General features: G+C 41.5%; 1 protein-coding gene across 13 annotated transcripts in view; it reads right to left on the reverse strand.

The window, feature by feature from the left end:
- LOC117608086 (RNA binding protein fox-1 homolog 2) overlaps positions 1-24,827 on the reverse strand; it is a 177,803-nt gene that overhangs the window by 39,490 nt on the left and 113,486 nt on the right. For 9 of the 13 annotated variants that reach the window (XR_004582293.2, XM_076693438.1, XM_076693437.1 and 6 more), the window contains 4 exons: positions 21,989-22,276; positions 18,026-18,286; positions 17,640-17,693; positions 6,318-6,410 (listed from right to left, as the gene is read on the reverse strand). Coding sequence is in view for 12 of the 13 variants with exons in the window: in XM_034332652.2 (XP_034188543.1) it covers positions 6,318-6,410; positions 17,640-17,693; positions 18,026-18,286; positions 21,989-22,276 (696 nt within the window). In the remaining variant the exon portion in view is untranslated. The remainder of the gene's footprint in view (positions 1-6,317; positions 6,411-17,639; positions 17,694-18,025; positions 18,287-21,988; positions 22,277-24,827) is intronic. The other 4 variants (XM_034332656.2, XM_034332655.2, XM_034332657.2 and 1 more) reach the window with 2 other exon arrangements.

Raw genomic sequence — 24,827 nt, forward strand, 5'->3', positions numbered from 1 at the left:
ATACACGGTCAAGTACGTTCGTGACCCGCACTGACACGAACGATCCACGATTTCCGGCCAATCTGGAGCGTTATCAGCGTATCGCGATCTGAATTGAAATGCAGGAAGTAAGTAAATCTAACCGGTCCCCGGTAAATCGTGGCTTGTTAAGCCCGCTTGGAACGCAGCTCTCTACCATCGATTTTTCGACCTACGCGGTTCCTGCTTGTACATCCCACTGTTAATGCATCAATTGAACCCACCTTATCATACGAACGAAACACTCGTTGTTTTATTACAGGACCACTGTTAACAAGTTTATTTACCGCGCCGGGACAGTTACATTCTAATCGAGTCGTTCGTACAGTCTGCCCTACTCGGAATTTTAACGAGACGACACAGAGAATTCTTATTCGTTAATTTGCATGATGGCTTTATAAAATGATCATTATAATTGTAATTAAAATTACACGATAAAAATCATTTGAAATATTCGAAGCTGTGCCCCTAAAAATCATTAAAAGAAAAATCACCCTCTCTATCAAAGAATTTTCTACGTGGAAGACACGTGCTTGACCGAATTAGCCCCCTAATGAGAGGCTGATCTATCTTCGCGAAGATCACCCTTGAATCGCGTGGCAAGCCAGAAACCATTTCGAACATTTCGTCTAACCTTGCACGAATCTCGGCAACCGGGAAATCTGCATAAATTTGACTTGCTAAATGCTGAAAAGTCGAGCAACCACCACCTGTCGTATACGGCAGCCAGTCAAGTTGCATGAGCTACAAGCAGACAGTCGCGCTACTAGGTCGACTGGTATGGCACTTCCGTCTTTCTGGAATGCCCGAGTTCCGGTCAACGTGCAGTTGCTTTTTGTCCTTCCTCGTTAATCAGTTTCGACCTTCGAGCTGACATTCTAAGCGTTGGCGTTTTCGGAGGAATTAATTCCAAGATCGGATATCGTCGTTAGGCATATTCGATGATCGAACGTTTTTCTGGAGATTGAAATTTTTCAATTTAAATCACGGTTCAATATTTGCAAATTCCTCGGAATATTAATAGGATGAAGATGAAACGGCATTTGGAGATTTAAAAGTGATCTGAAAAAGTTTAGCCGTGGATCCAGAAAGGGGTTATCAATTTTCAAGTATTCTCCAGTACCTCGGCTGCTTTTTGCAAGCTCAACGACGTCGTCCATCCACAGGACAAAGATTAATTTTCTCCAGTCCTCTTATCGATATTATTTCCATTGACGGTGACCTGGAATCTTCGTACGAGAATTTTCTTATCTCCTACGTACCTGATTCTTGACGATTAATCTGCCGAACGATTTAATTCCAGACTTTCGTAATCTCTTCCATTTGTCAGAACATCAATGTACACATTTCTCTATCAAGTGTACTCAAGATCTTCCGCGGATCAAATATAATTTTGAAAATTATGCAAAATCAATTCGAACGTTCTTCGCCTGGATATTTGCTCGGAAATCAGCAGCTTTTAAAATCGAGGATGCTTTCGACTCTCCGATGAAATTGTTCCAAATAAAAGAGTCTCATTATGCTCAGCTATCCAGCAATTTCAACAAACCACCCCTCTTCTGCCCTTTCGTTTCTCCTCCTCTATCTTTCTTTGATCCCGGTCAACAATGCTTTCAGCGAGCGTGCAAAATTCAAGCGCTAACGAGGCTGAAAGACCTTCGATAATCGAAGAGTATCGGGACTGCACAGGCGCATGGTAACTATTGCCAGTTTAAACTTCCCGTTTGGACCTTTTAACGGGGTGGGTGAAAACGCGGGGCTCAACCCTCGCGACATCGCCAGATACCCCATTCAACCGGGTCATTATCTTAACGAACGTTCTTTGTACTCTCCGAGCCAGCATTGTGTTCGTTCGTTACAAGACTGGAAACCGGTTCAAAGGCCGATTTCCAAGGGGCGCGCCGAGTCGATATATCGCCGATGAAGAACCTCCTTTCCAGGAGGAGGAGCAATCGATCCAAGCTTTTATCCGCCACGGGGATAAGTGTAATTTCTTCGATCAGATCCTCCGGAAACGGAGCAAAGTCTCGCAGGAAATTCGATGATAATTAAACTCTTCGGCTATCCTGATGAATATTGTGTTTTTTATTTATATCCTTCTTTTTCAATATGAAAAAGTAATTCGACTTGATGTAATTATTCCAGAAAAAGAAGCTCATCGAAGTTTTAAGCCGATGATAAATTTTCCAGGGATCCTACGATCCTTCAAAGTGACACGCGTCGACGGAAGGCTACGGATTAAACTTCGAAGAGGGAGTGAACAAAAATGTCGACTTTAATTTGAGATCTCTGTTAATCCGTCCGGTAATTAAAAAGCTAGCCTGTTCGGTCGCGAAAAAGGGATCATCGTCGAACTCTCGCCTTTTTTACTACGACGTTCAGTCTCGCCGCTCTGCAACCCCTAACCCTTGGAACTTTTAACTTTGTCGTTAGGGTGCGACTCGAAATTGCACCATCTTTTTACCAGAACCTCCGGAGCGTAAATTCGTTACACATTCTCATTTAATGATTCATTAAATTTTAACGGTCCAGTTAATTTACGTGATTTGTGCAGACGCGAGAGTTGCATTAATCTCCCAATTAAAACAGCGATCGTTTAGGAGCCGGCCAAAATTGCGAAATTATGGAATTTTTTTGAATTTTTTGCTACGAGAGTTTAGCGATGGAAATAGTGAGAATTGCAGCTGTAAAAAGTGGTGAATTGAGTTTCATTTAAAGTATTATTAATTACGTCTCGAGTTCATAATTTTTCCCAGTAAAATAATAAAAATACTCATTTTATATACCCCTCTATCATCTACACATAAAATGGTATTTAAATTGAAAGACACAGGCGGCAAGTACTTTCCAGCTTTCAAGTCTTGATGAAAGCTCATTCGTCGAATCACGGGCCTCGAGCAGAGGCCGGCATTTTTCCCAGTTTATAAAAGCCGGGACAACACGAAACACGCTCGTAAATTTCAATTACAGTGGCTTATTACGCCGACTGTAACAGCAGCCGTCCAGGCAGGTGTAACGCTGTAATTGGGTATTAAAGCTGGTTACTTTTAAATTCAACCAACCACCGTGGTTGCATCTTTGTTCGCGCTTTCTCGGCTTTCCAACCGTTCGAAAAGGGTGAATATGCAAAAGCGTACACTTTTATAGATCCATAAATGTCTGCTGGTACATTTTCCAATGTTTCTTGATATGCAAAATACAGGTTGGTTTCTTTTGAACGAGCATCGATTCACCAGCTACCAAAATGCTTGTACGAATCTTTCACTTATATTTAACTTAACGATTAGCTTCGTAGTGTCGCGTGGAACGCTCGCGAAATGTTCAATCGCGAAAAACAAACAGGTTTTTTTTTTTTACTCTGGAAAACGCGAAAGCGAATAGCGAAAAATTGATCGCGCGAATACCGTGCAATATTCGCGAATTTTGTCGATCGGTTGAGCGAAAATTTGCTGAAAATTTATAGCCATTCATTTTTTATTTGTATTAAATTCACTACCCACTCGTTTACAGTGGAATTTTATATAATCAACGTTTAAATGGACCACTTATAGGTACGGCTGAAAAATTTTCATCCTTTGATTCATTTGAATTTTTATTTTTATTTAATGAATAAAGGGTGGAATAAAATTTCAATATAATAAGACCGAATATGGAAATAAAAGAATCGCGCAGCTTTTGGTAACGTAATTATATTATATTTTTTGAAAGACAAGTTCTGTAATGGATTTCCCAGATCGAATGAAATTTCCATCTTGTTCGCTGGATTTTACGATTCTATTTGCATAGAGATTCGTCGAGTCCAGGTTAAAAAAAAAAAAGAAACGAAAGAACGAGCGGATCGTTCGTAAAAATCCAATATTCCATCGAAAACCGTAAAAAGAAATAACTGAAAATTCATCTTGACTGCTGAATTATCGACACGAGCCCACTATTTTCTCGTTTTTCTGCTGTCAGACTCTAGCAGAACTTCGTATATTCTTTTATTCTATCGATTTATCGATTACATGAATCAAGAGACATAAATACATTATACTGAAACTAATTATCTAATTGCAGATCACTCAGCAAATTCTAAAATTCCACTCGTTTCATGTATTAGATATAATTTAAACTGGAATGCCAAAATTTTCATGAAAATTTATAATTAGATGGCAAACGTATTAACACATTTTTCTTAATTTGAAAAGAACTCGTGATAAAGAATTAGAGCATGAATATTTTCATCTCTTTCAAAGTATTTTCAGGATATTTTTTGAAGAAAATAAATTACAAAATTTCGACTGGAATGCAAATTTTTTGTGGTATAATTACTTTCGTTCCCCACATGGAATATTTTTCCAGGAGAAAAAGGAAAAAAAAAAATTTGGACGTTAATGCAAACCTTCGCTCATCCGTTCGTTCCACGAACGAAAGAAACAGGAAGAAGCGTTCGTGTTTAATTGATCGTGCGATTTCCGTGTGTATTATCGAGGGGGTGAGAGAGCGGGCAGTGCGAGGCGATATATCTCGTCACGACTGTTCGAGTCGTGTGTTCCCTTTTTTTTTTTTTTTTAATTTTTTTTAAACTGATGCCCGCCATTGTTTCCTTACCTTTTCGGACACTTCGGGGATCGTAATTTTCGACAGGCCTCCTCAGTGTCCCTCGTTCAGCGTTCAAATTTTCTTTATATCATCGTCTCTCTTTCTCTCTCATTTTCTCTATTTGTTCTCTCTTTATATTCGCTCGCTCTCTCAATTTTATTTATTATCTGTCGCGCGTAGAACAACTCTATATAGGAACAATAAGAGACACGCGTCAGACATTATCTTTTCTTTCTATGATTCTTATATAATTTTTTTGTTATTTTTTTTTATTTTTAGCCAGCAGTAGCCAGCGACGTTTCCTTGAGTTTCGCTGACCAATTTCTATCATTCTCTTTCTCTTTTGGCCATGCGTGCATTGCCTCTTTTCCTCGACTCAAATTAATGTTTCTCTTTTGCCTCGAGCGCGTCCACCCCTTCAACTTCGCCAATTCTAACGGGAATCGCAACATCCACCGTCGGAGATTAGATTTTCATTGCGATACTAATTAGATTTTCTCGAATTTCATTTCGAAGATTAATCAGTTTCCGTGGATGGTGCGAGTCACGTCTCGGCTCTGTTTACGCTTTCGAGAGACGTCGCGACGCAGCCTGGAAATGACCGAATGCTGATTTTCTATATGAAATGTTACATATGCAAGTTCTTTGAGTAAATTCTGAATAGATAATTACATGGCCTCCGTACGCTATGTTGAAGATTTACTAAAAAGTTAACGCCTCACTTTGACTACAGTGAAAATGTAATAATTAAGGATTTCTTTCACCATAAAGAGAACAAATTTCACTAACATTTTAATGAGAGCGAACTTCGTAAGTTCTGAAAATTCTGAAATTATCATTTCCATAGTGATCCACGTCGTGATTAATTTCAACGGAGCCAATCGATCGATATCGAACAGTCGATATTCACTTAAGAGCGATTAAACAGAAGAATATAGAGATTGCGGCAAGTGCAATTTATACGCAACGATATATCTTGATTCCGGTGGCGAAAATAGAGTGTATAAGTCATTCGAGGATGCAGAATCACTCGAGGCACTCGAAACGATCGGCGAGTGCCGGTCTCGATCGATGCCACTCGATGTTTTCGAGTGCCTCGACCGGATTCACTTTGCACGCGAGCAGTACCCTCTTGGTCAGCAATTATTTCTCAACAATTATTCGAAAAACGTATCGAAAAGGATCGTGGCTCCAGGAAAATTTGTTAACTCATTCGTCTCTCGGTCAGAGCCATTTTTTTTACTTTTTCGCTTAAATCTAAACGCTTCTCGCGTGCTCGTAAATCACTGTTCGCGTTAAAAAGAATTTTTCCACTGTTGATGAAAGAAAGGAACGACGTTTACGAGCAACGACGATTCATGCGTCGCTTAAATTCTACAAGATCAACGTGAAATAGGCGACCAACGCTTGGATCGATGAAAATAAGCATTTTAATATAAAATATGTATAACAGCGTGGTTAAATGTAGAAGAAATTGATACGAGCAGGTCGCTGGTCGCCTGTTGATCAGAGCGAAAAGCGCAAGCGAATGACACTCGTCTCGCGTGCGCTTTTCGCGTGCACCTGTGAAACAAAGAATAAAAAATATATGTATATGTATATATATATAAAAAAAAAAGAAAAATAAGTACAATACGTGTATAAATGAATTAATGGCGATGTATACATATATATATGTATGTATATATATATATAAGTATAAGAATGTTCATGCACACCTCAATCTTTCTGCCCTCAACCACGGTGCCGTGTAGCCTCTCACGTGCCCGGTCCGCGTCAGCACTATTTGCGAATGTTACAAAACCGAATCCCTGCATGCAAGGACAGACAAAACAACATGCATTAAACTCAACTTACAGACTGCCAGCGCTCGGCAAACAGCCGACGGACAGGCCCGACATTTCGTGCTTTTTCTTCGACAATTTTCTAACGTGTCTTTATTTAAAAAGAAAGAAATGTAAAACGTGTCTTTATAAGAAAATGATGAAAAAAGAGGGGAAAAAATAAATATGAAAATTAGAAAAAAGGCGACGCAACTGTTCGAAGCGATCTGGAAGCGAACCAGTGCGTTTTCTGTGGGGAGGGTGCTTCGCGTGCAATTGACGAGACAACTCTTTTCACGTGCACCGCTATCGAATTCACGTCGATTCGACGAACTTTTCATTCAAGGTATATCCCGAACGAAACGAGCTCATAACACCGTATACTCGTTTCTTTGTTCCCGTTTCCCTTTTTCGCCCTTCGCGCGACTCTTCTCACCCTTCACGACCCCTCTCTCGCCAGGCAAGCCTTCTTTTCCTCTCGTGCTTCATTCTTCCGTTTATTCCTCGGACCCGTACAATGGCCGTTTGCCAGAGGTCGCGCTAATTAATTCTCAAGATTCTCTCGAGACGCGAGGCCGAGAGGCACGAAAAGTTTCGTGGAATTTCTTTCAGCCGTCCAGCTCCATTCAATTCCGAATGATTCGCGAAATTCCTAGAGAGAATTCTTAATTGCTTCCACAGCGAAACGATAACCCGTTTGAGACTCGTTAACTAATAAAATATGTTTCTTTAACGCCGACGTTTAACGCTTTACACATTTGAATGTTAAGGATCACAGAGATTGTTAAGTTTCAAAGCGATTAACGTTGTTCGAATGATCTGTGAAGGGTAGAAAAGAGTTTCTTCTCTGTTTGATTAAAAGTAGAGAGAGAGAAAAATGATAAGAATCGATTTAAAGCACGAATTCCATCAGCCGAAATGTCGGTTTGCCAGAGGGTCTGCGAGCGCGTCATACTGCTTACGGAGACGCACCAAACAACGTGCAACAAATAAGTAAATATAAAATCATGGTAAGAAATCATGGTCATGGTCACATTAATCATCTCATTATCATATCATATCATATCGTGTCATGTCATCACGGTCATCGTCATATCATTAAAGACTCTTGCTTGTACCGAGAGGTGCGTGTACGAGAAAAAAAAAAAAAGAAAAATAATTAAACAGTGATAAGGATCTTAGGAACACGAAGGAAAGAGGAAATCGGAGAAGAATTGCCGAGGATCGAAAATTTGGTGCGCGCAATTCACGTATGTGTGTATGTGTGTGCCAGTTGTGATTTTCGTGTGTGCAAAATATGGAAGAAAGATACATTGAGAAATTCTTGAAGAAGTTCGATAATTGACAATGATTATTAATTAAAACGCGAAATTTTACTACTCTGAAAGCTTTTACACAAATTTTTCTTCCTTTCGACAAACGACTCTCATTTTCCTAAACGACGCCGTCGCGTCACGACGAATAAGAATCTCGCAACGTCTCCTAGAACGAACACTAATCCGCTCTAAGCGACGCGACTCGCAGTCTTTCCGAGCTCGATGAATTTTCCAGCTACAACCCTCTGGATGGAACGTATTTCTTTTCTGAAGAAATTAATCAAGAGAGTTTTACGAAAGCAGAGGGGACGAGTAGCTTCGTCGGATAATCGAGTTCCTCTCGTTTCCAACCCCTCGACAAGACGGGTTCGCCTGCCAGAAGCGGTTACGTATCCGAGGAGCTGTCGGCATCGCTGAGAAATCGTATTAAAGCCAAATCAAATACGACCGTCTCTCCTCGAAGAACGAAATAGGAGAGTGCAAAGTTATCGGTCGTCCTGTGCTCCTGACGTAATACGCGCCGAGGAACGGTTTGTTTCTACCCTCAAGGAACATCGTAACTCGTTCTCGATGGACGGGGATGGGCCGGCTTGATAATCGAATCGATGGGAGAAATTGAATTGCACCGACGTGAATTCCACAGGAATAATCGAGCCAGGATTTCTCTGCGTTTCGTTAATTAATCGACGAGACGGGGGCCAGAGGAAGCTGGTTAATTGAGGAAGATGGCGGAGGGGCTGAGGGATGTAAAAGGTTCGAGAGAAGCTCAAATTTGAAAGCAATTAATGTTCTAACTTCGTTTCTACTAACGAGTGGAAATTGGACGACTGTTAACTCAGCTTCCTTTGTAATTTATTATCATCTACCTTGACGATGTAATTTTTTTTTTTTTCTTTTTTCAATCTCAGAACTTTATCATCTTGGAAACTCATCTACTCATCTTTTTTGCGAACGTGACAAATGATGCTTTACTTGGATTATCGAATACTTTGCGAAGAAGAGTCATTAACCATAGGCTTAACACAAATTTACTTTTCTCGTCTGAGACATTAAAGGCATTTTCTGTTTGAATTTTCTCTGAACCAGACTGGACAGATTTATAATTTAAGCCTTCCTTTTTCCTTGATGTCTTTCAGAACTTTTGAACTTCCATTTGGAAGTTCTGAATATTTCATCTCACCCCGAGTTTCGCAGTTTCTCATCGTAACTCACTGAATTTTTCACCTCCCTCGTCGATTCTCCGTCGATTTCCATTAAAAACTGAAGCATTTTTCGCCCAGGAAACCATGCACGAATTATTTGCTGTCGACATTGTTTACCAGCCTTCCTATATACTCCTTTCTCCAGCGGAGGGCATTGTGCGACCGCTCGATAATGCAGGCTGCATTTATGAAACAGTCAACGAGACTCGATGAATTCGTTTTCAAACGATCGACCGTACTGTCGTTGCTCGTTAAACAATATTTCCATACGAACGATTGAACTGGACAACTTTGTTGGAACAACAAAGCCCCTTCGTATGTCGAAACGTTTTACATTTGTCCAAAATGCATTCACGATTTCGAATGATAAACAACTGTTACCGAAGAAAATAATTATTCCTTCAACTTTGATATACGATTTAATGGGAATATCGAAGATTTGAAATACCATAAAAATTCATTTTTGTCTGAAACACGAAGCTATCCAATTTGGAAGATCACAACAAGAAAGATGTATCAGTAAAAGCATCGATACGTCGACGTTGAAAAATTTTCCTCCGAAAAAAAAGAAGAAATCTCGTCTGTCTCACGCCTTTCATCCGGCATTCGCGACGCGAAACGAATCGCACGCATTCATATTCACATGGGAAATCAGCATAATGTCGATAAGCTGAGTGTACCGACAATACTTCGGCTCGAACACGAAGGAATCGAATAATCGATTTGCATATCGAGCACGCGCGTCCAATCATACGTCGCACTTTCCAATCCACGAAAGTCAAGTTTCTCGGTGCAAAATTCAAGAGCCATCGTTTCGTGATCGACAACTGAACAATTCCGAGAGTTTTCGAATTTGAAACATGATGAAAACAAATTTAGAAGAGAAAGCGATAATGAAAAGATGAGTTCCAAAGTAATCGAGAAGCGAGGTAAAATTTTCAGGATGCCTAAAGTTTGAATGCAACAGAATAATCGAAAGAGAAGTCTATACTAGTATTTTCTACGGCAATTTTCTTCGCTGATAATCCAAAACGCGATCCAGGGACGTGGTTCACGTGACGGAAGATCGCGATCTTGACGAAAACCTGCTTAAAGCCTTATCGGCTTTCGGAAAATTGAGGTTGGCGTGCAGAAACCACCGAGCCACCTCCCACGTTTTCTTTCCTTTCAGGAAATTAATCCACCGGGAGTCTTACAAATCTTTCCTACCATACTCGTTCATCCTGTTAAATGAAATAACGATCCTTCTCCTTCCGTTCCTTAAACCCTTTAAATTTCATTTTAAATATTATCAAAGTTTCATTTGATCTTTTTAACCTTTGAACAGCTAGCCCAACCTTATAAAATGTATACAAGGAAAGAGTTTCATATGTTAGAAGAATAATTTTCAGAAGAACAATATAAAATTTAGAAAATGAAAATACAATGAAATAAAAGATTGAATAAAAATTAAGCCTCTCTCCATGGTCCGTCGTTCATAGAAATCCATAAAATACGACAATTTCATCTAACAATGAATTTCACAGTCATTTACGATATCAAAGGGAAGGTTTCTTAATCTCTCCCATTATTCGTCGGCCCTTTTTCAAAGTAATTACCCTACTTGTTGAAAGAAGCCTAATTACACGGTTGATTTATCTGAAGATGCATCTTGAACCGCACGGTAACAGGAAAGGTGTATTAGAAAAATAACCAGCAGGTTGTTCGATAAGCCTAGCAGGTTTCTCTGAACTTTGTCACGAACGAAATCGTGCCAGCACCGCATCGTGCAATTTATCTTCACGCTCGCTATTGAATAGCGCGACTGCCTCTCAAAACCTTGTGTATTCATCGTTCGGTTTTCTCGTTTTACGATGGCTACGCGCCGCTTGACAACGAGAAAACGTGAAACGAGAAGGATCGAGAATCGCGTTCAAAGTGTTTTCGTGTCGAACGAGTTCTTTTTTACTCCCCTTGTCTCTCGATGAAATCGCGACTCCAAGGCTGTTCAACGGCTCGTAGATGCGGAAACAATGATATTCCGCCTGCGGTTTAAACACGGTTAATTACGATTCAAAATGTATTCGGTACAACATCGAGTCAAGGGTGTTTCGACGTGTTTCTACCTTTAATCACAAACACGTTCCACGTGAACAGTCTTGAATTTAAAATTTCATGTAATTAATAACTAAGTTCACTATATTTCTAACAATCTTACGATGCGAAATTTCCGAAATGTAAGTGTACAATAAATACTATAAGGTGCGATTAAAGAACCTCCCCTAAAATGTGCGAGGGTGTATCAGAACCAAATTCTAACATCTCCTCTCCCCTAAACATCAACAAAAACACAATTGGAAACAACTTGAGACTACGTTGGTGCAATTGCGAGTAGTAAATTAGCATGGTTGAAAAGTGAAACGTGTAATTCACCCCTGTACGCTCGAATCGCGTGAACTGATAACACGATAATTAAGCAGATAAACGGGTGATCGTGTGTTCGTGTTGCTAAACGTGCGTGTCGGAGTGTCAAAGGATCGTGGGGGTCGGTGGGGTGGTAATTAAGAATAGAAAGAGGAAGGAGAAAAGTGTCGATGAGATACGATGGAGAACGAAGAGAGAGGAACTTGAAGAATACTTGAAATCGTGACCGAAGCTGGCAAACAGCGATATATAAGCGCACAAAACAATACGAGATTTAAGATTATATATATAGAGAGATACGTATAGAGAGAGAGAGGGTGAGTTAAGAGACAAGGAATGTGTGCGTGTCTGTGTACAAGTAAATTCATCACTGAGTGTGTGTATTAGCGATGGAAGTGATGCGAGAGATCATTGTCTCCTTTTGCTTCCTACGTTTCTTTCTCTCTCTCTTCTTCTATCCCTCTCACTCGATCACTCGTCCCTTCTTCTTTCTCTCTTATCATTACCGTAATGATAACCACGAGATCCAAGGAGTTTCAAGGCGTTGAAATGATCTCTGAATTTGGATTCCTTTGAATTTCCGAAAAAATCTATTATATCCCCTCTGAACGATTTTCGTGTTCCTTTTCTCGATGGATCGATCAATTAAGGAAGAATTCGATGATGATGATTTTAGGAAGGAATGTATCAGAGAGAAAGAGAAAGAAAGAGTAAGAGTGAGTGTGAGGAAATTGTTGCAACGAGAAGAGGCAAACTTTACGTGAGACTATATAGAACGCCGGACAAACGGTTGGTGAGATCGAAAGCAGCATTTCTCTATCCTAAGACACATACGTGAGTAATTAAAAAGAGGTAGAAGCATGGGCCTTTCATTAATACCTTCGACTCGCCTAGACAAAAGCGTGCGACTACTATTTACATATAATAATAATGATATAACAATCAGATAGAGGTACGTACGGACATGTACATAATTAAGGTGTGTGTATGTGTGGAGATTTGAGTGTGTCTGTGTGTGTGATATATAAGAGATACGCAAGAAATTTCGTAGGATGCAATGGTAATATAAATATGTACGGTATCATGCTGTTCCCGTTGGACTGTAACATGCGAAATATTCACTCGTTAACAGGAACAATAATTTTGGTATTTATTTGAAAAACAGTTAACAAACGATCCACAGAGAAAGTAGTAAAATTCGTGTGATTGTATCAACTCATTTGCATCTAAACTGAAACAAGAATAATTTAAATATTCAATATTCACGAGATTTGATTTATTATTCTACGAGACATGAAATTCTTTAACTTAGACAATTCTACTTGAAAATCAAGAAGATGTTTAAAAAATTTAAAAAAACGAGACCAGTATCTCATCCGTTACAATCCAACGTGTCTGCAGGTGGATTAGTTAAAAGATTCGCGACACGCGAAGATAAATCTCCGGAGAAATTCGATAATTCGTCTGAGAGATCGATCAGACAGGCAAGTCGATACTTTGGTTAGTCTACTCTAGTTTCCTCTTTCCTGTTGTTTTATTAATCGCGCGTGTGTTACTCGTGTGGTTCGTGTATGTGTAATGTACGGGCCTTGAAACGCCTTGGGGAAACTCGTCAGAGAGAGAAAGAGAGAGAGAGAGAGAAAGAGAAGAAGGACAAGAATGGAGGTTTTTGGTTAGAGTCGTAGCTTCGGAAGAAAACGAGGTGTGACAAAAAGTTTCATCAAATCAAATGGGCAGCATCTCCCGCGAGGGTCTCCTCCGCGACCGGAAGTGGCGGCAGTCGGCTCACCGGGTGCACCGTGTGTCCGCTGCTGCGTCCATTTAAAAAAAAAAAAGAAAAAAAAATCATCTAACCCGATCGAGTTCATCGATAAACACGAGAGAAGATTTTTGAGATGTTTCAGCTGCCATTTTTAATATCTTTCTTCGTTCTTTTCTTTTCTTTTTTTTTTTTTCCTTTACTGAACTGTACAAGGAGCAAATGGGTATCACAGGTGATTATGTAAGGAGGAATGGAATACTGTTTTAGTTATTTTTTGGTACGACAGTTCGTCAAAAGCAGCCGCGAACACACAGTTACGCAAGGTGCACCGAGCTCTGCCTTATAACCAATGGGAGCTAAATAATGATAAAATGCGATAATGCTAGCTAATAAAAATGCAATAGCTCGTCTAACAACTACGAGAACTAACACCATTGGTTATATTATATGGTATATGTATGTACGTGTCACTGGCACATACTCAGCGCGGGAAAAGTGTGCTTACCGTGTGCCATTTTTTCGATCGATCAAATTTTCAATGCGCACGACGATCGATTCCGATCGAACTACGTAAGGACGAATAAATTCTTAATTAATGAAATAATTTGGCAACGCGATTAGTACGCTCCTCCGCGCTGGTTTCAAAATATCTCTTCTCCAAAATGCTGCACTTCATTAGGGATGCCACATTCCATTTACATTGACGAAGCTTTCGAGAAAAGGTCTCTCTCACAGACTCTCATCGCACACACACTCTCTCGCTCACCTTATTTCTAATATCCGGTGCAAACGAGCGATTTTGTTGATTATTAAAATTAGAATAAAATATCTCCTCGTCGTGACACGACACCCTGGTCGCATCACCATTTTACCATCTCAATAATTTTCAATTTTCAAAAGCTAATGAAAAATCATTAGTCTGCACCGGATCAAACACGCCATTTTCCGACGAACACGTCGCAAGCCTCTTCGGATTTCTTCGAAATTCATCGATGAAATCGAATCATCGTACGTCGTTTCGTCGGAAAAGCGTGGAAAATACGAGTAACTAGCGTCCGTGACGGGATCATCGATCGTTTCTAAAGTTTCTTTATTTTTCCTTCAGTTTTCTCTTTAAACAAGTGCTTTCCTTTGCACGCGGTTACGTTTGTTTCTGGTAATAGCGTGCGGATTCCGCGGGGATCACCGTCACGTTCGCGGCGATCGCTTAAATGCTAAAAAGCGATGGCAACGTATCGTTGCCGCGTATTTCACACGGGGCGACGAGTGTTTTGCAATGCAAAAGGTGCGTTTGCTGAGGTGCCATTGTCGACGTCGGCCTAGGGTCTATCACGCGTGATGAATGTCGCCATTCTATTTGGTATTATACGCAGTACCGAGGTCGATTCTACTGTGATTTATCGGCTTTTCCCCATTCCAATCGTTTTCTTCCTCTGTATACAGGATCGTTCAAAAAGAACGACGTTATTTTAAATCGGTCCTTGAGAAATGGTAACAAGAGTTGAAAATGATTTTATTGTATCAAAGAAGAAGTGCATTTCACAAATTCAGGACAATCACTGACGACGGATAACCATCAGCAACGAGTTTAATTAATTCCCTTCCGGACGGTTCTAATCGTAACAGCTATTTCCACTTTGGATTGGCTGTTCAAGCGACGGATGTGACTTGAGCTAGACTTCCTGTCAGGATTGCACGATCGAAATAGACCCCTTTATTATCACTCTAATAGCGGACAGTCATCCTCATCCTACGTTCTATTTTCCACGATTTTAATTTACTATTTCGATCGAATAACAAATGATCGTATCTTGATACTAATTCGTTGTAAATGAAGACTCCAATTAAGCTCGGAACGAAGAGAAAACTTGGAGATTAGAGCTGAACACTAGAGTTGTAACGATATGTATTATAATATTCGTGACGAGAAATGGAAGAGATCCACTGAATATGCAAACTAGAAACTTTTCGTTGATGAAGGTACTCGTCCAGCGTCCCGAATAGCTGAGAACTCGTCGACGGTGTCTCGAGAAATCATCGCTCGCGAATGGAGTTGCTCGAAATAATGGATTTCTGATCTAATTATATCGCCCGGCCTGGAGAAAATCACGTCTGGAAGACCTTTTACCCGATATCCTTCGCTCGTCGATGTTGCAAAGCGAAACTTTCCACGCGATTTCGTAATCTCGATGAACTTTGCCAAGTTTTATCGCGCGAAGGACAATGAGGGGTGCCTGGCGAGGCGAATTAACCCTTCGGGAACTTCCCGTTTCATAGTCGAATGTATATTGCGTTCGTTGCATCCCGTTCTCTTAAATTCTCTCTCAAACAGCCAAGTTTCTTATTACAGGTATCGCGATGAAAAAGTTCGAAGATTATTTCGCTATTAGAGTCTAATCGGACGGGAATTTTTGAATTTCTAAGAGAAATAGAATGTTCTGAAGCTCCTGGGACTGGTTAGACAGGGAAGTTCAGTTAGTATTAGAGTTAGGGACGGGATAAACTGATTAGCTTACCCTTGCGTCACCATTTCAGGCAAAGCAGAAATGTAAACGCAGCTTGAAAATTAAGCTTGACAAATAGGAAGAGTTAATACTGTTTGAGGTTTACTTTAAGCCCTGTCCAGAAGGAAAATATTCCTAAAGTTTCGCGAGCATTACAGTAATCTTTCAGGGTGTTAACATTTTAACAGTCGCAAGTTTGTGTTATGATTTTACGTCTTCGTGAAAAATCCTACCAATTTAAATTTAAAAAAATTAATTTTACATCGAACAAATACCCTAATGACACTGCTGATTTCTGTCAAACGAATTGTAGTAAGAGAATTGATCCTCCGATTCTCGCGATGAATTTCTACAAAAAAGAAGCTCGAAAACGTCTGAACGAAATAATTGATAGATCACTCGTAGCTGATAAATTAGTCGAGAAGGATTGGAGACTCGATCATCATCGACTGGACAATGGACGAACGTGCGTGACGTCGTCAGCAGCCGATGTTATTGGGTTACCGGTACCACGGAAGCTTGATGAAGTGCACTTGAGTGTGCTTGACGCAAAGACGCTGAATATGCAAGCTCACCGGATGCCGGCTGTCGGCACGATGTATTACTGCGGATCTTATCCAGACCGCTGTCATCCATATTGAAACCTATTTGCATTTCAAACTCTTCCGCACCTACCCTCCCCTCATCCTTTTTTCTATTCACATTGAATCTCTGATTTTCATTAACGATCATTAGAGTTGCATTTCACTGTACATTACTCGACTCAAAGAACTTGAGATGCGAACGATTAAAAAAGATATTCTAGATCGATGTAGAAAAGAAATTAGAACAAAAATCGTGGAGAATTGCAAACAGAACATTTCTAGGAGAAATATTCGAATAAATTGAGGGGTAGCAGGAATTATTGGGAAAAAAGCTCCAGCTCGAATATCGGAGTCAGAGTACCCTCTTTATCACCTCTTCGAGGACACTATTGGCCGCAGAGAAATCTACGCACGAGAAATACTGTCTGATAGAGCTGACTAAGGAGTGTCCATGCTCGAATCGCAGAAAAGCAATCTCAGCTGGTCGTTCATCAAAGATTTTCAAGAGTATTTCGCGTACCTCCTCGGGACGATTCTCAAACACGATTTCAACCTCCGTTTCTATCATACATATTCGAATAAAATCATGATTTTCTGCCTAGATAATACGAACAAGAATCGGACTGCAACTCTGTGCTACCATAGAGCCAGCTTACGAAATGTATAAGGAAGGAAGTTGTTCGACAATGGCACCAAGCTTCTTGTCACGCTTTTACACGACGCTTGGAGGGGTAGTTTTCTCAGTGTACGCGAACATTTTCGTTGCCATCGCGCTGCAAAAGAACGTATACGAGCGAACGGATGTAACGTCACGACCCAGTTTTCATTTTCTCCCTCTCGTCCTTGAACATCCTTGGATAAACCAGCCGTCCGTCCCTTCTTTCGTCGGCACGGAATCGAGTTTCATCGGTTGCGCGAGAGAAATCCTTGTGCCGTTGCATCCGTTCGACGAGAAACGATTACGACCTCGAGATTTTCTCGTGGCCAGGACGCGTCTACGACTTCCAAGTTTTTCCATAAGTTCCACGGTCACGAGTTCGAGAAAGAAAAATCGAGTCATGTTCGACTTGCGAAATCTTCGCGCGATGATTGCGAGCCATCGTTTCTGCGGGTAGGATGAAGTATGGGGTTGGGGGAAGAGAGAGAAGAAAGAAAGGGAGGAAAATTGCGAAAGTTACAATCAACAGAGGAACTACTGGTCGAAACTTTCGTGTTCTACGTCCTTTTTGAAAGAGTTCGAATAAAGAAAGTCGTCGCGATGATTTACCGAACGTGTTACAAGGGTTGAACGAAGGGTGGTATAAAAAAATAACGAATTGGAGAACGCGAAACAAGGGTTCGTCCTGGCGACGAGAATTCTGTTCGGTACGGCTTATATCTAACTGTATCGTATTTAGGGGTGGGTTGACAGGGGTGGCTCGCAGCCTAAGGTCGACTTGAGCTTACCTTGCTTCCCCTTTCGTTAAATATGATTTCCACGTCGAGGATTGGCCCGAATTGCTGGAATACAGAAAGCAACGTTGTCTCGAGAATATTTCACTTGCTGTGGTGGGCGCGAAAAAAGAATGGACTTGGATCATTTGCAAAAAGGAATTTTCGTAACGACTTGAATAAGAAAATTTTCAACGATTTCAAATTCATTCTTTCTTCGATCCCAGTACAGTGCTAACCGCAACAATTGATCGGCGACATTTAATTCGTAACAAAACTACCAGCGAGAAATTGATTCAAACAACAATCTACATGATCAAGCGACAAAAAATAATGACTAATCAAGTGTAATCTGGTGCTCGGTCAAACGAATCGTATGGCGAACAAAAGTGTTTACTTACCCCAAACATTGCCCTGAGATCAGGGTCACGGAAACGGAAAGGTATATTGCTGACGTGAAGGCGCTTTGGCTGACCTTTCAGGTCGGTACCCTGTGTCGCGGTTGCTGGTGTGGTCGCGCCGGAAGTTACAGGTAAAGCATTGCCTTCGACGGCACCTTCGGGGTTCGTCTCGTTTCCGGCTTGCGTCGGAGCTGCTTGCTGACCACCGCCACCAGCAGCTGCAGCTGCTGCAGCTGCCACTGCTGCCTGAAACACCTCCGACTGACGTCGGAAATTATACATTGTGATAAATACAGAATTCGAATCAATATTCGAGACTGATAAAATAAAATTGATAAACTTTAGAATCCTTATTTGAAATTTTAATAATTATTCATCGATAAATTTCCATGGAATAATTAAGAGTTTAAGTAGAAGAGGCGGTAAATGATCAGACCCGCGGCTGACTTTATCCTGTTCGTATCACTGCTGAATAATTCTTCCTGTTAATCAAATTCAGTGCGAAAAATATACAAAAAGATTTACACGCGATCATCAAATCAGACGGACGGTACGTAAACTCGCAAATAGAGTAAACAGTAAGTGGTCAGCCGTACGTCTGACTATATCCCCGTTTGTACCACTAACGAGTGAACACACACGGTGCATAGTCAGACTCAGCAGGCTGTACGTGGAATTTCTGGCTGTACTACTGAACGCGGTACCTTCCACGGAACTTTATCGCTCTAGTTAGAGCTGGTCACCTACTGGAACTAAAGCAATTTCAACCGAGAGCCCACAAGAAGCTTTGCGCGCTATTAATAAACACTTAACGGAACGAGAATATTTCAACTCTCCAGCCACGAGACGCGGTATTCCATGCGATTAATTTGGAAAGCTCGGGGCCTTAACGCGGTTCAAGCCTCGTTAAGGTTACACCCTCGAAATTTACTTCTCATCCCCGACTAAACGGATCTCCTTTCTCCTCTATTAGAAGCTGAAGGCTAGTTTGGAAACGCGACGATTCATCGAAACCCACCTCCGATGAATTTCTCGGAGTCTGACCGAATGTACGGTGGACGGTAGAGGATTCGTCGAAACCGGAATGAATTTCTCTGTCCAAAGTGCGGTAGACGGGATGAAATTTTGATGCCGTGTCTAGCGTATAACGCGCTCAGAATGGATCCTGGTCTACGAGTGCTCGCCGTGGGATACTCACGAATTATTCATCGAGCATCGTCGCAGCTCTCCTCCCTCGGTGATACCGCAGGAGATTAGGGGTTGAAGAACGACGTCGATACGCTTCCAGACAAAACACATTCTACCAAGCTTGTTCCGCGGGAGATTAAAACTTTTTCCTCGAGCTTCCGTGACAAAAGAGGCGGGAACAACGTCCAAAGTTGACGCCGATCTCACCCTACCAGTTTTAGCCACGTTCCCTGACCACCCTCGTTCATTCAACGCACTTTCTTACAATCCGCGGTATTCTTCAAGGATTTTTTATCAGTGATGATGATAAGACTGAATGTTTGTCAGAATACTTTAATAAATTTTACATGTGAAAAATGATGTCTTTTTTTTTATTTCCTATTCATTTTGATCTAGAAATTTCAATGATTTTTCTTTTTTAACAAAACTGAACGAGTACAAGGGAGAAGTTGGGAGCGAGTAATTAAAAAAATTCGGCATCGTCGGATGCGATAACAGAGCGACAAAGGGGTATGAGAGAAAGAAGGGATGTACACGAAAATTTCATCCCTGTCGAACGTGCAAACGAGGTCGATCGCGACGAGTTTAATCGAACTAAATTGCACCGTTCCTGGGCTTTTTTTCTTTCCCACTGATTCCTCGTTTCTACCCACGCGGGACAATTTCACGATCGTCGAACACTCGTTCCAATTAGAAGAAATTATTCCGATCCGACGAACGCCACTCGAACCGTAGCCTGGCGAACATACACACAGACAAAAAAGCATTTCCGCCAGGAATTTATCGTCTCCTGAAATCGCGTAGGGGTTTGTAAGAATTCTTGAATATTTATTCGCAACATTTCAAGAATACAGAATGCGTCATTTTTAATTAACCAGAATTAACATCTCAAAGTAACAGTCTATTTCTGTGCGCACGAATGGGAAGGAAAAATGAAATGTAGTAAAACTCGAGGATTTGATATCTAAATGAAAAATGATTCACCCGGAAGGGAATTAGCGAGTTTTTTATTATTCCAGTATAAACGGAGTTTTATCGCGGATAAGTAAGATAGATGTGACATCTTTTTCTAGAAACTGCAAGAAATTTAGAGTTCCAGAGCTATTAACCCTAGAGAAATGTTTGCAGATTCTCTGCCGTATCCAGGAACCTCGTCCACGACATGAACGATAGGAATTTCCCTCTTCCCTGGCAGGAATTTATCGTACCCCTAAACTGCAGGTCATTTGTTTCCTCTTCAATTCCTTTAAACGACTGGTCGCAAGAAGGCATCGGTTACAAAGGATAAAGAAGTAACAAAATTAATCGCTATCTTGAATAAAAATTCAATTTCGAATTATTTCGTTCAACAACAGCAACTTCGATCTTTCGGTCTATCTTGAAAATTTTTTTTCTTTCGAATGTAAAAGAGGAAAAAAGTGAAGAAAAGTTGCAAAACTTTCGCGATTTCAGAGCAGGAACCTTTCCGAGTAGGGATTCGGTGGTACAGCTTGAAATCCACAAAACACTCCAACTACCCTCGAGACAAGACTTTGTATTGGTTAACGAGGGCTGGTCAGCAAAGAACCGAGCCGCAAATGGAAATTTTCGAGACGGGAAAGTTCGCCAACGGAACGTACTCGAGAGCCTCCGATGAAACTGGATTGTCTGAAGGCTTTTCGTCGTCAAAGAACGACGCGACGATCACGAGAGTCAGCCATTCAGCGACCGCTTCGTACAGCACCAGTCAGGATGAAAGGGAACTTTTAATTTGCGCTTCTGCTCCGGGTAATTCGATTCAAATGGTGGAGGACCTTCGAAGGGTTCGACTATTAATTCCTTTCCATCGACGCAAGTGGAAATAGTTGATTCGTCGATTGGATTATTCGTTTCTTAATAAAAATGAAAAAAAAAAAAGACCACGAAAATGTGAACTTTCAATTTATCGGAAGATGCGCAAAATCTGCTTAGGTTCCGGACAATTTTCGAGTGTAAAGCGTCTAGAACGGAGCGGAGGTTCACGAGCCGTTGACTAACCAGAACCGCATAATTGACCAAACGAGCGACGAACAAAGCAACCACCTCGTTTGGAACCACGACATTGTTCGGAACTCTTCACGCTCGGCTCAACCGTGTCCGAAATGCCTCGCATAGTCTCTCCTAGCCGGGTTAATTAGATACAATCGTCCGGTAAACTGTGCCCCGACTCCCTAGTTACGACCGATTTGCGATAACCCGTTGCTGTTATTCCGAAATACCGATGTGTCTGATAAAGGAGTGACCGAAATGAGCAGGCAGATGGAAACACGACTCGGACACGGTTGAAAACTTATCAAAGACACCGTGCAATTTAACTTTCTTTCACAAAAGTGTATAAAAGTGTTCGGAACATCGAACGCGTAGATCCTTCAAAAATTCAGAAATCCTATAATTAAAAATTCACGAGTCGGTAGAATTAACGCGGTGGCAGCAAGTAACAAGGGTCTTCCGCGTCTGCAATCTAGGCCCGTATAGTAAATCGAATTAACGAATGAAATTACTTTAATTAGCCCGGCTAATTAGACTGCTTTATGAGTCGCGCTAATTACACCGACGCGACGCGACGAGCTATCGCGTGTTCAAACAAATTCAAACTGCTTGCTCGCGAACGAAGCAGAATGTTTGAAGTCGCCCGACGGAGTTGAAAAATGTTTTCCAACATATTTTTTTGTCGTCGTACACACGTGCGTGTAATTAAACCAGCGTTATGTTATTGCAATTAAAATGCCACATCGGAAGAATAAAAATGTCACTTACGATAGCCTGTTGATCCACGCCGTTTGGAGGCGGGGGTGGGCTAAAGCTAGCCGCGGTTGGGGCACCAGGGGCGGTTGGATGTGGGGCGCCTGCTGGTGGTGGTACCTGAGGTCCACTAGGTGGAGGTTGTTGGGGTGCTCCGCTGTTGTCCTCTTTAACAGGCACCGGTGGTGGTGGTTTTACTTCACCGGCTGCACCAGCCGCCCCAACGACACCCGCTACACCGTTCACCGGCGGGGGGAAGACACCCCCACCGTAGGGCGCAGCCATTCCTGTCTGCACCATGTGCTGTAAACAGAGAAAGATCTTTCGTTAGTAATGAAACAAATATTATAAGTATGTTTCAAAATCAAAGTGTCCATATACCTGAGTCCGTATTCATATTAAGGTGCTTAGATATCAGAGATTTTGTATTTATTTAAATTTCTTTATCATTAAGGAAGTTTCGACGTTATAGAAGTGATTTATCGTGATTATTCTGGCGTAGTTCCATCGGAGCCGATTAGTTGGGTAACACACTTTACTTTGAAGAAAGGAGAAGCAATTCTCTATACGAAAAGACGATCCTTTTGTGCTTCTTCAGCCTCTATTTCATAACGTTCTCTCTATCCTAGCTCGAAGCATGTTCCGAATCGATGCGAGAAGGCCGGTTCTTACGTAAGCGAAACTCAAATAAATATGTATTCCAGGAGATCGGGACCGCGGCGGCCATCAAGGTAAACTTTGTCTTTTGCATCTTAAATGGTACGCGCGAACGAGACGATGATTTGTACCCGCATGAATTTTTCACGTTTGCTTACTGAAATAAATACCCTAGATAGGCAGCGGTATTAAAAGTGGACGATACCGAACAAGCCGTAAATCATTTTGCGTGTTGCACGCGCACCGATTACCGACATGCTACAAAACAACCCCTTCCTTATCCAATCTCCGAAGAAAAAATAAAAAAAAAAAAAAAAATACTTCAAGAAAATGTAAGAATAATACGCGTGGATCGATTAGATTTACGGGTCGCGAGGGAACAACGTTCTGCCGGAGTATACGGACGCTAAGATTCGGAAACGAGGCGTAAAATAGGAAGACACGTTCCCACGATCATCCCTTTTCGTCGATTCAAGTTTTCCATCGCACCGAACGCTATAGAAACGGGACTAACGAGCCGGACCAAGGAAAATAAAAAGCTCAAGACGGCTGTACGAGAAAACAATGGACGAAAGAGAAGCTCCGTCGACAGAAAGACGCGCGAAGAATGAAAACCCGTGGAGGATCTCTGCTTTTGAAAAGGGTTCTCGCGATGAACGCGAACCAACGAGCGGATCGAGTAACCTCGAAGAATCATCGCGATTCGTTCCACGTACCTTATCTCCCACGGGAAGAGCAAGTTGATTCACAAAGGAGGTGAAATGAAAGGAGCAGACGTTCCCCCGATTCTCCGACCTAATTTTCCTCCCTTCGAATATGTCATTGTGTTAGCCAATTTCTCTACTATTAACGCGAAATCTGTCTATCTAATATTTATAAAAAAGAAAAAATATTTAACGCAATTGAATCGCAGTTGAATTTCGCATGAACCAACCGATATACCGTCCTTATCACTTCCTTTGTGTCCGTAATTTTAATGCCACGATCACGGTGCTGGAACGATCGTCCTTGAATTTAATTACACCATCTGCAGGGACGATAAAAGGAGGAACTTTTTATCGAGAGCATCGTCGTCTCGTTTAACGACGACTTTTTATCGAGCTTCGTTGCAAGTACCGTAGGTCTAAGGAAAAGCGACCGATTTCCCATGAGAACGCGTGGAAAATCCATTGAACGTCGCCAAGGCGACAGTGAACGATCGGATCGTCCATCGGTCCAGGATTCCAAGTAACCATTCTTGTCACTGGATGTAGCTAGTTTTAGGAGCAAACTCGAGGAGAACCATACCGTCCTTTTAACGAGGGTCTGTTCCATCTTGGCTAGTTTCGAAACTAACCGAAGTCCAAGGGACCATTCAGAGCACGCTTCCCCTTCGAAAGCAGAGGACCATGGCGACTGGATTGACTCTTGTAGTTACTGTTTGCGAATAAGAAGAAAAAGCTCGTCGGAGTTTAGGGTCCAACGGAGGTTTATATCATTCTTGCGAATGATACGCAGACTTCTTCTACCAAGAAGAGGGAAAATTATAGCGGTGATTGATTTTCTCACTCGATGGATGCATTATCGACTAGAAGGTGGATAAAGTAGAAAAGCTGGTGATCGATCGATGCACCATGTCTGGCAGTATTGAAGACGAACGTAGATGGACTAACAGCAGTATCACACCCCTATTTTCGCTACCCCTATTATTAAGTCAGAAAGTCATTAGCGAGCTTCCAATTACTTCCAATTATTCCTCTAAATATTCTAATGCAGCAATGTTCCCTGTATTCGAACCCCTATGCACCCTATGCACCCAAAGGAATGCATCCTTTGATCTAACTCAATTTCAAATTCATCGATGCACCAAATAGACCTTAGTGTAATTAACAATTTCCAGGTATCCAATATACCTTAACACCCGTCTTTCTCATTTTCACCAACCATGCCTACCATAATTTACTCTGTCAACCATCCAGCAATATCAGCAACGTTTCTCCCTTCGCGCCGCAGCTTATTAAACTGTTCCGCAGCCGCAACCGCACCGATCACGCGTGCAAACGTGTCACATGTTCCAGACACGTTGGGACACTTACGACCCGAGTTGACTAACAATTCCGCCGACTAAGCATCCGAGTTGGCGTGCAAATCTGACGAGTTTAGGAAGAACTTCCTGTCGGAGCAATCCAGGAAACAGCCAGGTTTAATTAACGCAACA

This window comes from Osmia lignaria, chromosome 3 (genome assembly GCF_051020975.1).
Source record: "Osmia lignaria lignaria isolate PbOS001 chromosome 3, iyOsmLign1, whole genome shotgun sequence".
NCBI classification, from domain to species: domain Eukaryota; kingdom Metazoa; phylum Arthropoda; class Insecta; order Hymenoptera; family Megachilidae; genus Osmia; species Osmia lignaria.